Source organism: Lepidochelys kempii, chromosome 1 (assembly GCF_965140285.1).
Source record: "Lepidochelys kempii isolate rLepKem1 chromosome 1, rLepKem1.hap1, whole genome shotgun sequence".
Classification (NCBI taxonomy): Eukaryota; Metazoa; Chordata; order Testudines; family Cheloniidae; genus Lepidochelys; species Lepidochelys kempii.
Window position 1 is genome coordinate 346539890 of NC_136380.1, and position 16574 is coordinate 346556463.

The 16574-nt window shown below is 41.0% G+C and overlaps 1 protein-coding gene across 6 annotated transcripts in view; it reads left to right on the forward strand.

Moving 5' to 3' along the window:
• Window positions 1-16574, forward strand: part of LRGUK (leucine rich repeats and guanylate kinase domain containing) — an 80736-nt gene that overhangs the window by 35195 nt on the left and 28967 nt on the right. For all 6 annotated transcript variants that reach the window (XM_073328869.2, XM_073328867.2, XM_073328868.2 and 3 more), the window contains exons 11-13: window positions 3092-3211; window positions 12222-12318; window positions 13503-13616. In XM_073328869.2, coding sequence (XP_073184970.2) covers window positions 3092-3211; window positions 12222-12318; window positions 13503-13616 — 331 coding nt within the window. The remainder of the gene's footprint in view (window positions 1-3091; window positions 3212-12221; window positions 12319-13502; window positions 13617-16574) is intronic.

Here is a 16574-nt window from a genome sequence, read left to right on the forward strand (position 1 = left end):
GATGTGTAGGGCATGTGTGTGGGCCAAATGGGCACTGCTACCAAAAAATCTGATTAAAGATGCAGGGTCAAATGTACCTGAAGTGGAGCACCCATAGGGAAAGACATCTTGAAGAACTCCAGTTACTGCACAAGGTGAGTAACCTCTTCTTCTATTGAGGGATTCTACTGGCATCCTAACCCAAGGATGTAAGGGTAGTCTAGAGCAGCATGTCTCAACCTTTTTTGACACCAGGATCTGGCTTGCTGCCTTCCTAAACTGTGTCAGGGAGATCTCAGGAACTGGTGCCAGTCCACAGACCGGTCATTGAGAAACACTGATCTAGAGAACAGGGCACTAGACTGGGATGCAGGTGACCTCAGTTCAGTTCTCAGTTTAGCCACAGAATCCCTCTGTGACCTTGGGCAAGTCACTTAAATCTAATCTGTGTCTCTGTTTCTCATCTGTAAAGTGAGGGTAGAACATCCCTACCTCACAGGAGTGTTGTGATGATGAAATTTATTAATGCTTTAGAGGCACAGAGAGAGTATGGTACTATATCAGTACCTAGACAGAGAGAACTGTTTTGCTGGTGTGAGCTGATGCAGGAGAGAAGCCATTACTCTGAATTATCTAATTTTTTCCCTTCACTTATGCTCAGCAGCTAACATTACTTCAGATAGATTAATCATCTACTTCTGTTGCTGTTTCCATTATACACTCTGTTTTTCGGTTATTTATAGTTAGCTCTTTTAAATTATATTAGTCTGAAGTTTGGAACCTAGATGTGATCTGTTTTCTTTAAAAGAAAATGTAAATGGGTCAAGCCGTTTATTAATTTCCCAAAAAGGTGGGGTTTTTAAAAATTATTTCAGCTGGTGTTTGTTACATCAAATGACATAATCTTAACGTCTCTGGTAAGATTTTCAAAAACAAAATGTCTAAATTTACATTCCATATGTAGGCACCTAATAAGAGGCCTCACTTTCAAAAGTGCAGAGCACCCACAAATGCCCATTGACTTTAAAGGGAGCTGCTGAATGCTCAGGACTTCTGAAAATCAAGCCACTTAATATGGATTTAGGCTAAGATTTTGTAAAAATGGGCACCTAAAGTTAGGCCTCTGTGTTTCTGCAAACACTTTGCATCCTATCCTGCAGGGTGCTTCGGTCAGTGGGAATTAAGGGTGCTTCATGCTACGCACGATTGGGCCCATAATCCTTAGTGTCTTTCATCCCATTTGTAGAGCACTTTGCAAACTATCACCTTGATCCTGCAAACCCTTCAAGTCAATGAGATTACTTTCACAAGAGTTATAAAGGTTTGCAGGATCGATCATAAATATGGTCAAGACTCAATTATCCCACCATTGAAATGTTGCCATGTCTGAGGTGGAGCTGGGCAACTCTTTAACAGTCCACAGCAACTGTAACTGCAGAGGGAATTTCAGAAAAGATGGTAAGTCCAAGTTACAATCTGAGCAGGATACACCAGGTTTAACATCCTTCTTTTTGCAAAAAATGCTATGGGATTTTTTAAGGAAATATTTTGTGCTCTTTTCATGTTTAAATCATGCATAAATGCACACACTTGATTTTCCATTGCTTTCTTTGTCTATGCGGTGAATGACATGAATAGTATAGACTCATAGATTTTAAGGTCAGAAGGTAACATCATGATCATCTAGTCTGACCTCCTGAATGTTGCAGGCCACAGAACCTCACTCACCTACTCCTGTAATAGACCCCTAACCTCTGGCTGATTTACTGAAGTCCTCAAATCATGGTTTAAAAACTTCAAGTAACAGAGAAACCACCATTTACACTAGTTTAAACCTGCAAGTGAGCCATGCTCCATGCTGAAGAGGAAGGTGAAAAACTACCAGGGTCTCTGTCAATCTGATCCGGAGAAAAATTCCTTCCCGACTCCAAATATGGCAGTCGGACCCTGAGCATGTGGGCAAGACCCATCAACCAGACACTGAGAAAGAATTCTCTGTAGTAACTCAGAGCCCTCCCCATCTAGTGTCCCATCACTGGCCATTGGAGATAGTTGTTGCTAGCCTTCGCAAATCGACTACATGCCATTGAAGGTAGTCTCATCATGCCATCCACTCCATAAATTTATCAAGCTCAGTCTTGAAGCCAGATAGGTTTCCCACTCCCCTCTCCCCCATACATTAGATTAGATCAGTTCCCTTGATGATATGCTGTTCCCAAAGACCTATATGATGCCAGTACAAGTGTCCATTGTAGGAAGTGTAATAGTGCCTTTTCAAGGTTCCTCCACCACTCTGAACTCTAGGGTACAGATGTGGGGACCTGCATGAAAACCTCCTAAGCTTACTTTTACCAGCTTAGGTTAAAACTTCCCCAAGGTACAAATTAATTTTATCCTTTGTCCTTGGAATAACCACTGCCACCACCAAACTCTAATTGGGTTTACTGGGAAACGTAGTTTGGACACGTCTTTCCCCCCAAAATCCTCCCAGCCCTTGCACCCCACTTCCTGGGAAAGGTTTGGTAAAAATCATCACCAATTTGCAGAGGTGACCACAGACCCAAACCCTTGGATCTGAGAACAATGAAAAAGCATTCAGTTTTTTTACAAGAAGACTTTTAATAGAAATAGAAGTAAATAGGAATAAAGGAATCACCCCTGTAAAATCAGGATGGTAGGTACCTTACAGGGTAATTAGATTCAAATCATAGAGAATCCCTCTAGGCAAAACCTTAAGTTACAAAAAAGACACACAGACAGAAATAGTCATTCTATTCAGCACAATTCTTTTCTCAGCCATTTAAAGAAATCATAATCTAACGCATACCTAGCTAGATTACTTACTAAAAGTTCTAAGACTCCATTCCTGTTCTATCCCCGGCAACAGCAGCATACCAACAGACACAGACCCTTTGTTCCTCTCCCTCCTCCTAGCTTTTGAAAGTATCTTGTCTCCTCATTGGTCATTTTGGTCAGGTGCCAGTGAGGTTACCTTTAGCTTCTTAACTTTTTACAGGTGAGAGGATTTTTCCTCTGGCCAGGAGGGATTTTAAAGGGGTTTACCCTTCCCTTTATATTTATGATATGCCTTGTTTGTTTTTCCTCCTTGCAGCACTTTGCCTAGTCTTGATGCTCCCTACCCCATGTTAATATTAGTTGGACCCATGGCCTGTGGAAAGCGGGAACTTTCTCACAGGATCTGCAGACAGTTCAACAATTTCTTCAGATACAGGTAAATTTACTCTTATCAGTTTAAGAGACCATCGAGTGCAGTCATGGCTCAAATTGTTGCTTTTTTTTTTTTTTTTAAGTTAAATATTACAGAAGACTGTTAAATGGTCATTGCAAGGCGTTCTGTCTCCTACTAGATCTAGGCTGTCTGAGGTCATCATATAATATCTCCTTATTTTTTAATATGCTATATAAATTATCAAGATTCTTTTAAAAGTGAACTGCAAAGCAAAATCAGCACCTTTTTACTGCTCCTTTTATCTGTCTGTCCATCCATCCATTCATCTGAACTTTTCCTTTAGTTCATGTTACTGTGTCACAGTTCAGGGCAACTGCACTTGTATTTCCCCTCAGGTTCAGCAAGGGCACCTACTGTTGGCTTCCAGCTCCCCAGCTATTTTCTTTCTGGATGGAGGCCCGCATCCCTCTCCCTTTGGACCAGGGTATTCCCAGGCTGCATAGTTCCCTACCTTCACTGTGTATTTCCCAGCACAGACAGGTTGCTCAAGGACACCCCCTTACTTTCTCTTCAGAGTGAGATTGATTGTCAACAGATATGTTATCACACAGCACTTCCTAGGCAAGCCTACTTTAGTCTTAAGGTACAAAACATTACAGAGAAAATATACTAAAACAATAAAAAAACTTACATGCATTCCAAAAGGTTGCCAAATAACCCCAAGCCTATCATGGGTTCTGGAGGACCCAGTCCTTCAATCCCTACCCTGAGGATTGGGACCCTCCATGGACCAGGGGTCCTGTCCATTTTCTGAATCGGGAAGAAGGCCATGAGCCAGTTTAAGACCAGCCTATTTGTCCAAAAATTCTTTCCTTATCTGTCAGTCTCTGGAGAATCCAGTTGGAAATAGTGTGTGTATACTTTGCCATGGGGGTGGTTTCTCTGGAGATGTTACAACCTGAGTGAATTTGCCTAATCACCCCCTGCTCTTCTCCTATTTACCTTTCCCATGGAAATACATACAGTTCCACAATAACACATACACAATTGCATTTTTAATACAATGAACTCCAAAGATGTTAAAACTAACTCTGTAAGGTTTAACTTAATTCAGTAAAGTTCATTCAGGATATTTCAAGAAACTGCCAGCCTGCCACACCCCACTACAAAAGTGTTAGGGTGCATCTATACAGGGCACCTACATATTGCATCCAGAAGTGAATAGGATGCCAGTGTAATTACTGAACTATTACAATATGCTTTCTGTGACTAATGCCGACAAAGTGGGAATCCTCCATTCTTCACCAGCTGTAGAGTCTAAATTTCAAGGTAGCTGGACCAGTGTAATAATCTTTTTGTAGCTAATTCTGACAAAGCAAATGGGCCTCCTTCATTCTTCACCAGCTGTAACTTCTACCTTTCAAAGGTAGTGCTATATAGTACACATTGCAGTAATCTGTGTAGCCATGTGTTACTGGTGCTCACTTGTTGCATTTTGCCTTATTTTAAACTATAAGTTCCTCAGGGCAGGGACTATGTATGTATCTATATACATTACTATGTATATGTACAGCACCTAACACAATGGGGCCTCTGGGTACTAATGTAATAAGTCATAAGAATAGAGCCTTAAGTGCATATATAATAGTTGACAATGTAGAAGCGGAATTAGTTCTTTGGATGCCCAGCACCACAGAACCCTAGACTGAGTATCAGTGATATTATATAATAGGCACCTCCTTCAACTCAAGTCCTATAATGTGAAGATCTGCTGGGTGTTTGTAATATTTTATAATGCTAGATTAAGTCACATGACTAGCAAGTCCAAAGGACTTTTTGACAGAAAAGCTGTGATGGTTACAAGATTGGAAAAATCGTGCACAATGAGTGCTTTGAGAGACCAGCTTGGAAATTATAACTAATTGAAAACTGGCCCGAATTTTCCAAGCACTGTCTGATTTCCAAAAGCATTGTTTTTTATATGTATTATTCCTCAAAAGTTTTATGTATGAGAAAAAAGGAGAGAGAGAATTTTAACAGAGCAGAACATTGCAACTACAAAGCAAAGTTGTATTTTAATTATTCAGTGGAGATTTCAGCAATTTTATGGCTTACTGTTTTAAATTTCAAACAGTCCACTCATTAAAAATGTATTTTGTGTAAGGTATCCTGGCAGTTCAAATGTGAACATGGCCTTGCAATTAAAAAAGTTGTAATGGGTAAAAGTCTTTCAAAAAATAAATAAAATGAAATTGGACACTGAGACCATCTGGTTTGTGCTCAGGAATGTCCTTTAAAGCTGGATATGTTTGTAATATCTTTGAGAAAATCAAGCCTTTGAAGTTAAAGTTTTATAGGGTCCATGTGCACCACACTGTTCTCATTTGCCATAGTTCACTGATAAAGTAGTGGTACACACTAGTGCTGCTACAGTTAAGGATCTGTCAGCCTCTGCATTATAAACTTAATTTCTTAGTGGTTTATAACTCAGTTGTATTAAAGAAAAGAATTTATTCCACATTAAATCTAAGATCTCAGTACAGGGGAAAAAAAAATCTCTCCCCTTTGACTTAGATATTTATTTATTCAGGAGTGTATTAATAGGAGGGTTGTATGTAAGACCCAGGAAGTAATTGTCCTGCTCTGCTCAGCATTGGTGAGGACTCAGCTGGAGTACTGTATTCAGTTTTAGGCACCACTCTTTAAGAAAGATGTGGACAAATTGGAGAAAGTCCAGAGAAAATCAACAAAAATGATGAAAAGTTTAGAAAGTCTGACTCATGAGGAAAAGTTTAAAAAAACCTGGGCATGTTTAGTTTTGAGAAAAGAAGACTGAGGAGGGACCTGATAACAGTTTTTAAATATTTTAAGTGCTGTTATAAAGAGGACAGGGATCAATTGTTCTCCGTGTCCACTGAACATAGGACAAGAAGTATTGGGCTTAATTTTCAGAAAGGAAGATTTAGGTTAGATATTAGGAAAACTGTCCAAATATAAGTTAAGTAAGGAATAGGTTACCTAGGGAGGTTGTAGAATCCCCATTATTGGAGGTTTTTAAGTACAGGTTAGACAAACATCTCAGGGATGGTCAAGGTCCTGCGTCAGCGTGGGGGTTATGACCCAAAAGCGGGTCGCAAGAATGTAGGAAAGGGTCGTGGCTGTCTGGAGCCATCCCATGGGCGGGCGAGAGCCCAGAGCCTTGCCACCCTGGGCTGAAGTCACAGAGGTCACATAAAATCATGGAATCCATTACCTCTGTGACCCATTTGTAGCCTCATAAATTAGACAATCGAATGCAAAGCGGGAAGTTATGGGAGATGAGTGTTCCATGTAGAACTTTCAGTGACGAGTGTGCATTTTAATCACAAAGTGAGTCTTTAGTCAGTGAAATGGATACATTTTAAACCTGTTCTGTTGCAACTGCAAGTACAAGTGATAGCAGGAATTCATCACAGCCTAAGAAGAAAAATAATCATAGGTACGACCCTGTTTACTTAAAGCTTGGGTTTTCATTTATTGAGGACCGAAATGATGAACACAGGCCACAGTGTGTCATCTGCTTGAACTGTTAGCAAATGAAAGCCTAAAACCATCAAAGTTACATAGGCATTTCTAGACAAAGCACTCTAGCTATAAAGACAAGCCTCTTGATTTTTTTAAACAAAAAAGGAAAGATTTGGAAATGTCACAAAAAACACTTGAATGTGTATCTACTATCTGGGAGCAAGCATCGCATGCTTCTTACCTTTTTGTGCACTGCATTGTGAAATGTAAAAAAGCTCACACGGTCACTGAGAAGTTAATTTTACCTTCTGCTATTGACATGTGCACTGAATTATTGGGTGAGTCGGCTGCAAAAAAATTAAAAACAATCCCTCTCTCCAGTGATACAATACAGAGAAGAATCTGCGATATCTTAGAAGACCTCAAACTGCAAACAGCTGATAGTCTTTCAGTACGTGACTGTTTACAGACTGATACAGAGTGCGATTTGATACATATCTTGCTGGTTTTTGTGAGGCACATGTGGGAAAGTGATTTTCAAGAATCATAGAATCGTAGGATGGGAAGGGACCTCGAGAGTCCAGTCCCCTACACACAAGGCAGTACTAAGTATTATCTAGACCATCCCTGACAGGTGTTTGTCTAACCCGCTCTTAAAAATCCCCAATCATGGAGATTCCACAAGCTCCCAAGGCTATTTGTTCCAGTGCCTAATCACCCTGACAGCTAGGAAGTTTTTCCTAATCTCCAACCTAAGCCATTTTGCTGCAATTTAAGCCCATTGCTTCTTGTCCTATCCTCAGAGACTAAGGAGAACAATTTTTCTCCCTTTTCCTTGTAACAACCTTTTATGTACTTGAAAACTGTTATCATGTCCCTTCTCAGTCTACTCTTCTCTAGACTAAACAAACCCATTTTTTTTAGTCATCCCTTGTAGGTAATGTTTTCTAGACCGTCAAATCATTTTTGTTGCTATTCTCTGGACTTCCTCTAATTTGTCCACATCTTTCCTGAAATGTGGCGCCCAGAACTAGACATAATATTCCAGTTGAGGCCTTATCAGTGCAGAGTAGAGCGGAAGAATTACTTCTCGTGTCTTGCTTACAACACTCCTGCTAATACATCCCAGAACGATGTTTGCTTTTTTTGCAACAGTGCTACACTGTTGACTCATATTTAACTTGTCATCCACTATGACCACCAGATTGTTTCTGCAGTACTCTTTCCTAGGCAGTCATTTCCCATTTTGTATGTGTGGAACTGATTGTTCCTTCCTAAGTGGAATATTTTGCCTTTGTCCTTTATTGAATTTCATCCTATTTACTTCAGACCATTTCTCCAGTTTGTCCAGATCATTTTGAGTTTTACATTTATCCTCTAAAGCACTTGCAACCCCTCCCAGCTTGGTATTGTCTGCAAACTTTATAAGTGTACTGTCTATGACATTATCTAAATCATGGATGAAGATATTGAACAGACCCAGACCCAGAACTGATCCCTATGGGACCCCACTTGATATGCCCTTCCAGCTTGACTTTGAACCATTCATAACTACTCTCTGGGAATGGTTTTCCAACCAGTTCTGCACCCACCTTATAGCTCCATCTAGGTTGCATTTCCCTAGTTTGTTTATGAGAAGGTCATGTGAGACAGTATCACAAGCCTTACTAAAGTCAAGATATACCACATCTACTGCTTCCCCCCATCCACAAAGCTAGTTACCCTATCCAGTACTTGTTTAGTGTGGATTTGCCTACTTCTACTACTGCTGCTGATATATTTGTTGCATTGGATGATTACTTGGAGTCGGTGGGATTGAGCTGGTCGAAGTGTATTGGTGTTACAACTGATGGAGCTGCTTCAAAGACAGGGAAACATTCAGAAGTTATTCAGATAATCTTTTTGAAAGAACCCAGTGCAATGTGGAACCACTGTTTCCTGCACAGGGAGGCATTATCAGCTAAAGACATGGTACCTGAGCGTCACAAAACTCTTAAAGATGTTGTCAAAATTGTGAATTACATCAAACAATATGCCAAGAATTCATGATGCTTTCAAGTTTTCTGTCAGGAAATGGGCAGTGCACATTACATCTGCTTTACGATGCTGAGGTTCGCTGGATGTCCCATGGCAAAGTGTTGTCTCGTGAATTTGAACTTAAAAGTGAGTTGGCAGCTTTTTTTTTTTTTTTTTTGGAAGAAAAAAAAATCTCACCTGGCAAAGCACTTCAGTAATGACACATGGCTTCCTCATGTTGCATATATGGCAGATATATTTGATTATCCAAATTATTTGAATCCATCTTCACACGGAAGAGGGCACGATCGCTTTGAGCAAACTGATAAAATTGTTGCATTAAAAAAAAACTTTCTCTGGTGAACAAACATGTTTCAAATAATAGAATGGACATGTTTCGTAATGAGTGTCTAGAAACAAAAAATTGGAAAGATTCTGCTAGCCAGGAAGCACTGAAGAAAACAATCAGTAATCATTTAACTAAATTACACAAAAGATTCTGAGATTACTTTCCAGACAAAGAACTCAAGGGAAAAGAATGGATACTAATGGATACTATCCAAATGGATCTATTTGGAGTTGTGTTGGAAAATGTTAGTCTACTATGGAGGAAGAATCTCAGCTGGTCGAGTTATCTTGTGATCGCAGTCTACAGAGAAAATATACTGAAATGAGCCTTCCCCAGTTTTGGTGCAGTGTTGCTGTTGGAATATCCTGCTCTTGCTTGCCAGGCTATTATAGTAATTTTGCCTGTCAGTATAACATACTTGTGAGAAACTGAATTCTCTGCCCTGACTCAACTGAAGAACAAAAGCAGAAAGAGACTGGATGTTGAACATGACCTTTGGATTGTGCTGACTAAAATTACACCAAACTTTGATTAAACTCATCAAAGAGCATAGAATCATAGAATATCAGGGTTGGAAGGGACCTCAGGAGGTCATCTAGTCCAACCCCCTGCTCAAAGCAGGACCAATCCCCAACTAAATCATCCCAGCCAAGGCTTTGGCAAGACTGACCTAAAAAACTTCTAAGGAAGGAGATTCCACCACCTCCGAAGGTAACGCATTCCAGTGTTTCACCACCTCCTAGTGAAAAAGTTTTTCCTAATATCCAGCCTAAACCTCCCCCACTGCAACTTGAGACCATTACTCCTTGTTCTGTCATCTGCTACCACTGAGAACAATCTAGAGCCATCCTCTTTGGACCCCCCTTTCAGGTAGTTGAAAGCAGCTATCAAATCCCCTCTCATTCTTCTCTTCCGCACACTAAACAATCCCAGTTCCCTCAGCCTCTCCTCATAAGTCATGTGTTCCAGTTCCCTAATCATTTTTGTTGCCCTCTGCTGGACTCTTTCCAATTTTTCCACATCCTTCTTGTAGTTTGGGGCCCAAAACTGGACACAGTACTCCAGATGAGGCCTCACCAATGTCAAATAGAGGGGAACGATCACGTCCCTCGATCTGCTGGCAATGCCCCTACGTATACATCCCAAAATGCCATTGGCCTTCTTGGCAACAAGGGCACACTGTTGACTCATATCCAGCTTCTTGTCCACTGTAACCCCTAGGTTCTTTTCTGCAGAACTGCTGCCGAGCCATTTGGTCCCTAGTCTGTAGCGGTGCATGGGATTCTTTCGTCCTAAGTGCAGGACTCTGCACTTGTCCTTGTTGAACCTCATCAGATTTCTTTTGGCCCAATCCTCTAATTTGTCTAAGGCAGCAAGCTCGGGTTTCTCATTAAATGGAACCTAGGATTTATTATACTGTTGTTAATCTGTTCCTGTTGTTGATTTCTGCCTTTAATTTTGACTGTTGATCTTCTTTAACTTATTACTATTGTTGTTATTACATGTAGTGGGTAAAAAGTATTTTGGGGCCAAAATACTCATGTGTTTTCTACTTAAGCTATTTATTGGGTCGGGATTGGCCACAAGTGTTTACAAATGGGTCCTGGTCCAAAAAAGGTTGAAAACCATTGGACTAGATGACCTGTCAAGATCTCTTCCAGCCCTAGATTTCTATGATCAAATTAATAAAATTACAGGGAAACAAGAGAGGCTTTACAAGATCTTCATTATCAAAACTCAAAAGAAATAAAAACAAGAAGGGCCTTGTTTTTGGAAGGGGTTTTTTATTTATATTACTGTAGCACCTAGGAGCTTTAGTCATTGACCAGGAACCCGTTGTGCTTGGTGCTGACTAGTTTATGGTATTAGGAGTCCACTGAAACACCTATGGGACAAAAAAAGAGAACGGAAAGAAATAAGCAGTTCAAAGTTAAACACAAATGGTACATCTACTCACATAGGTTTTGGCATAGAAAGTAATAGACATACAAGGGTCTGATTCTCACTCACAGTAGGGTTCTTTTACACTACTCTGGCAATGTAAAAGGGCCTAAGTATAAATGAGAACCAGGCTCATAAATATTCTATTTTTCATCAGTTACCCAATACCCATACCAAATAAAGCATGTTTGTGTCACACTTGGGAATGAAATCTGGGTTCCCAGACCTAGACAATGCTGCCCCTAAGTGTGACATGGCTTTTTTTCATTCTGTGATCTCTAGCTTGAGGCTTCAAGACCCAAAGCTCAGCAAACAAGCTGTCTGTCCAGTTTTATTTTGCAAAGCTGGTTAAAATCCATTATCAGTGTTTTAATAACACAGCCAGGCTCCATATATTTAGATGTGAATATTTTTTGCTATGTTTTGTCTGAGATGGAGCAGTCAAGAAGACAAAATATTGTCAGTGTAAGTCTATGCATAACATTTTTGTTCTGCTTGTCCTGTGGCACAAAAACACTATTAGCAAAGTACCACCTCTCAGGAATGTGACCCACTGTTAGGAGTGACTGAGGACCATATGCTGGTGCTTATGTGAAACAGAATGTGTAGGAAGGGACTGGAGCCTTTAAACTAAAATTTCTTCATATGTAGACTTAGCTATTTGGCCAGATTCATATTTGTATGACCCTCATCTCAAAAGAAAGTTCATGTGTCAGATACTTCAAATGGTTGCTCTTAAATAGAAGTGTGCATTTGAAATAGTTCCCTTTCCTCCCCCTACTTCCAGCCAATCTCATTGATTCCAGCACTGATACCCTCTTACTGCTGGTTCTGGAGCTCACCACTGGTCCCTCCATCTACTTCTATTAGTTGCTCAACCTGCCTCCCACCACCCCTCCTGTATCTAAGATTCCTATATATCAGCCAGGAGTCAACAAAGCGGGGGTGGGGGGGAGGATGAATTTATCACTTCCCTACTTATCGGTGCTGTGACAGCTTCCACTCAGACGTCCTGTGTGTTTGGATTTATAGCCCAAATGTAATACAGTTTTTTTGCATTTATAGTTATTCTTTCCAATATGCAGCATTAGTGGTATGATTTTGCACCTCTTTATTGTCCTCATATTTCTTCTCTGCTTAAAATAAAATGATTTCTCGTGCTCTTCCCTCCTCCTCCTCCACTACCAGCTTCTTAAATGATTGAAAACTGGTGGTTCCTTTAACATATCATATATCTTCCAGCCCCTGTCACACCACGAGGGCATCTTACTTCGGAGAAGACAACAGACTTGATTACTACTTCATTTCTCAGGAGGTGTTTGACAATATGTTGAACATGGTAAGAATTGGACTTGTGTCTTGGTAGGCCTAAACCTGTAGTATCAGTGAGTTCACTGGATCTCACTGAAACAAAAAGTTTCTAAAGGCCTGATTTCTGAAAAAATGAGATGTGTGCACAATTACATGACTAATATGCATGTCCAGTAAGCACAGTTTCATGTGCAAATTAGGTATTTATTTGTGCAAATGGTCAGCTAGACTGTCTCTTACTGTGTTTAGCTACAGTACCTTTTACAGTGGGGCACATAGATCAGTTGGAGTCTTTAGGTACTATTGTAATATTAATAAATAATAGGTCATTTGCATATGTGAATACCAAGTGTGTGTGTGTGTGTGTTGGGGGGTGGGGAGGATAGGGGTGCTAGAAAGCCAAAACGAGGCTTGTGGATAGGGTCCTACCATGTTTCTCAATGTTCTAGGAGCCCTATGGGGAGCACAGGATTTAAAAGATAGCAGATTGACCCTGGAGACATTGTACCTGCTTCTCTTCTCTCTCTAGACAGAATGTCTCCAGCTACTGCTTCTGGTGCATATCTTTACTCCCAATGCAGTTTGGGTGCAAAAAGCCCAATTATAGTACTTTATTGGTAGATACACAAGGCCTACACATTCATAAGCCATTGAACTGATGTTTAGTGTTTACCTCTCAATGACAGTGTGGTTTAATTTCCAAAGAATATCTTTGGACACAAAGTACTGGGCACCAAAGTTTTTTTTTGCCAAGTTTCACTGTTGAAATTTATTTCCCAAGTATATGTTCCCCTTGCAGGTTTGCTTTGTGTACCCACTTTCCTCTTTGGTATCTTCTCTTTTATCCAGTGCTGCCATTCATTTTGAGGCACTGTCAAAGGAAGATGCCTCTTGCTTTAGATCTTGTGCTTCTTTGCAGGGTGAATGAATAACCAATGTAAAGTTGTAATCCATCAGCTGCTTGTTTTCAATGAGCTGATGTTTTATTATTCCCAAACAATGTACAGCCTGCACCCTTGAGGCCTGTTCTTTGCTGCTCTCTGCAAGTTGTGCACCCCAGGTGGCCTTGTTATCACTGATGATTTAGGCTTTGTGGAGCTGTGTACTAATGGTAACCAAGTCTAGAACAATAATTTTTACTGTGCTTCTGTAGGAAAGCTGTTTTCATTACAATCTTTCCATTGTCATGACACATCACCATTTTAATTTCAGGGGAAATTTATTGCAACCTATAAATATAGCAGCCACTACTACGGATTAGGAAGAGATACTGTAGAATCCATTGCCAGAGAGGGACTGGCAAGCTGTGTTCATTTGGAAATAGAGGTAGGCGTTACTATTACTTAACCATTATAACATCATCGAAAAACAAAACATGGAAACGTGTTCATTATCAATCCAAAAGAATAACATTTACCTTTGTAGTTTCTGCTCTAATTAAATAATTCTCATTATGAGAATTCCTCTCATGTGAGAGGAAGGATGATGTAGTGGTCAGGGCACTAAGGTAGGACTTGGGAGACCCAGGTTCAATTCCCTGCTCTGCTACAGACTTCCTGAGTGACCTTGGGCAGGTTACTGGGCCTAGATGCACAAAAGGAGTTAGATGTTGCTAAGCTGAGCATCAAAACCCCCAACATTTGGGAGTCTAGAAAATCATAGAAACATACTGCGATTCACGAACCCTGAGTTAGGTGCCTAGGCTCCCCATACAATGAATGGGGAGAGATAGGGGCCTTAAAATGCTATTCACAAAAGCTAGCTTGCCAGGCAGGGAAACACCTAAGCTAGCCAGAGGAAGATGACCAGAGGGATGTGTGCTAAGTCCCTCAAGGAGATAGGTGTCTAAGATCAGGCTGCAGGGAGGTGCCATCTCTGCTAGCAAGTCACAGATGGGATACCCCTCCCTTATAACTTGTAGCCCAGTGGTTAGGGTACTCATCTGGGATGTGGGAGATGCCTGCTTCAAGTTGTCCCTCCCAGGTGGGTTTGAACTGAGATCCACCACCTCTCGGGTAACTGCTGTAACCACTGGCTATGGGATATTCTGTTATGGGGCTCCCTCATTCTCTCTTGTTGAAGCTTTTCCACTGTGAATAAATAACTAAAGAGTCATTGGAGTAGGATGAGTGGAGCCTGGGTGAGTGCTCTAACCACTGGACTATAGAGTCATTCTCATGCTTGTGCTCGCTTGCGCTCTCTCTCTCTGACCCACATGACTCTTTAATTATTGATCCACAGTAAGACAGCTTCAACAGGAGAGATTGAGACAGCCCCACAACAGAATACCCCATAACTCAGTGGTTAGAGCTCTCACCTGAGAGGTGGTAGATCTCAGTTCAAATCCCTTCTTCCTCTCAGGTGGAGGAAGGACTTGAACCAGGCATCTCCCAGATGAGTACTCTAAGCACTGGGATAAAAAAGTTATGCCCTCTCTGGTGGTTTTGTGTCAATTTGCCTGAGGGGCCCAATCTGGTAGGCTGCCTCTGAGCACACCTTCCGAATCAGGCCCCGCCTGTGGTTTGGCAGCCGAACATCTTTCTTCTCCTGGTTTGTAGATTGCTCTGGGACTTGTGGGAGGCAGCAGTGCACATGCACAGAGACAGAAACATTGGTGCCTAGCGAACTTTTTATTGCAAAAATATAGGTGCCGAGTAAATTTAGGTGCCTACAAGATTCAGTGGGAGTAGTTTATGTGCATTATTATTAATCATTTATATATTGCCAGAAATGTACAAGCCACTGTATAGCGATAGCTCTGTATCAAAGGGCCAACAATTAAATGGTCTGATCTTGCAATCTGAGTGCCTATTTTGAGGTATTAGCATATTCAACTCCCATTGACTTTAACAGGCATTGAGGATGCTCAGCTTCTCACAGGCTAGGACCCTAAATTCACAAGTGAAGACAAACTGGACATGACACAGTGGGATGTGTCTCATAAAGCTTGACTGCTTCTCAAAATAGGTGTATTACTAAATGATGGAGAAGTTAGGGCCTGTATATGAATAGGGAAGTTACTTTGTCTTTATTGGATATTATCAACAGCAATATCATAAACATCTAGTTAAGAAATATCTCTGGTGCCAGAGTTCTAAAGCGTGTAATAATTATGCAGCAGTCTGCATTGCTGTGGCCTCTACCTGTTGATGACAAACCATAATGGTGAGTTATGCATCTGAAGCAGAAAGGCTTCAAGTTCATTATCATCTCCTAAGCCCCTAACAAAAGTGATTCATGCCTATTAAAAGAACACTTTAATTATGGTTCATGAGCTGAGGCTAAACATTTGAGCCATTTAATACCCTTTAATCTATCACCTCTGCACTGTTAGGAGGTGGGATTTGTCCCCTTTGTAATAACTATATTTCTAGTCAGTGAAGTACCTGTTGCATTCTGCAACACAGTGAGGGGAGATGTTCCAGGGCACTTTCAGGACCCATCCCTTGTTTACGTGGCCATTGGTGCATACAGTTACCCCATTTGAACATAAAATTGCAGTGGCTGCATGTGCACATTAGGTGTACAATTTAAGTTTCAATCCTATTTTTCAGATACGTCTTCAGTTTTAAGTTTTGGTTGGCCCCCACACAGACTCCATCCCCACCCCTCATTTTAGTGATGTATCATTTTTGGTTTTTGATTTGTTTTACACTTGAAGGCACATTTTGTTGCTTTTGTAGACAGAGCTTATTGCAAACACGAGGGGTTCCTTGCATCTCTCTATTCCCACCACTTTGTGGGCCACCCTCCGATTCCTTTTTATTTCAGGGGCATATGTAAGTAAGGTCAGGTCTACGCTATATGCTTACTTCGGTATAACTAGGTCACTCAGGGGTGTGAAAAATCCACACTCCTGAGCGACACACTAAACTGACCTCAACCCAGTGGTATGTTGGCTGGATGCTGCAAATTATGATGCTGTCGGGAGAGAGTGTCTTCAGCAGACGCTACAACTGTGCAGCTGCATCAGTGCAGCTGTACCAAACCAAGCTTGTAATGTAGACCTGCCCTAAGTGTAGGTATGTAAGACCCTCATCCCGCAAATACTTTTGTACTTGAACAGTGTCATTGAAGTCAGTAGAACTGTTCTCATGCTTGAAGTTAATCATGTTCAGGTTTATAGGATTGGAGGCCTAAGGTACTCACTCAGGACTCATTTTTGCTGGTTAGGCCTAGCCGTAGATTGGATGGGATGGAGCTATATAGCTCTGTCTTCTCTCCTTTGCCTTTGGGCATTTGTATATCCCAGATGGTTGTGGGGGAAGTCAGGATGGAGCAGCC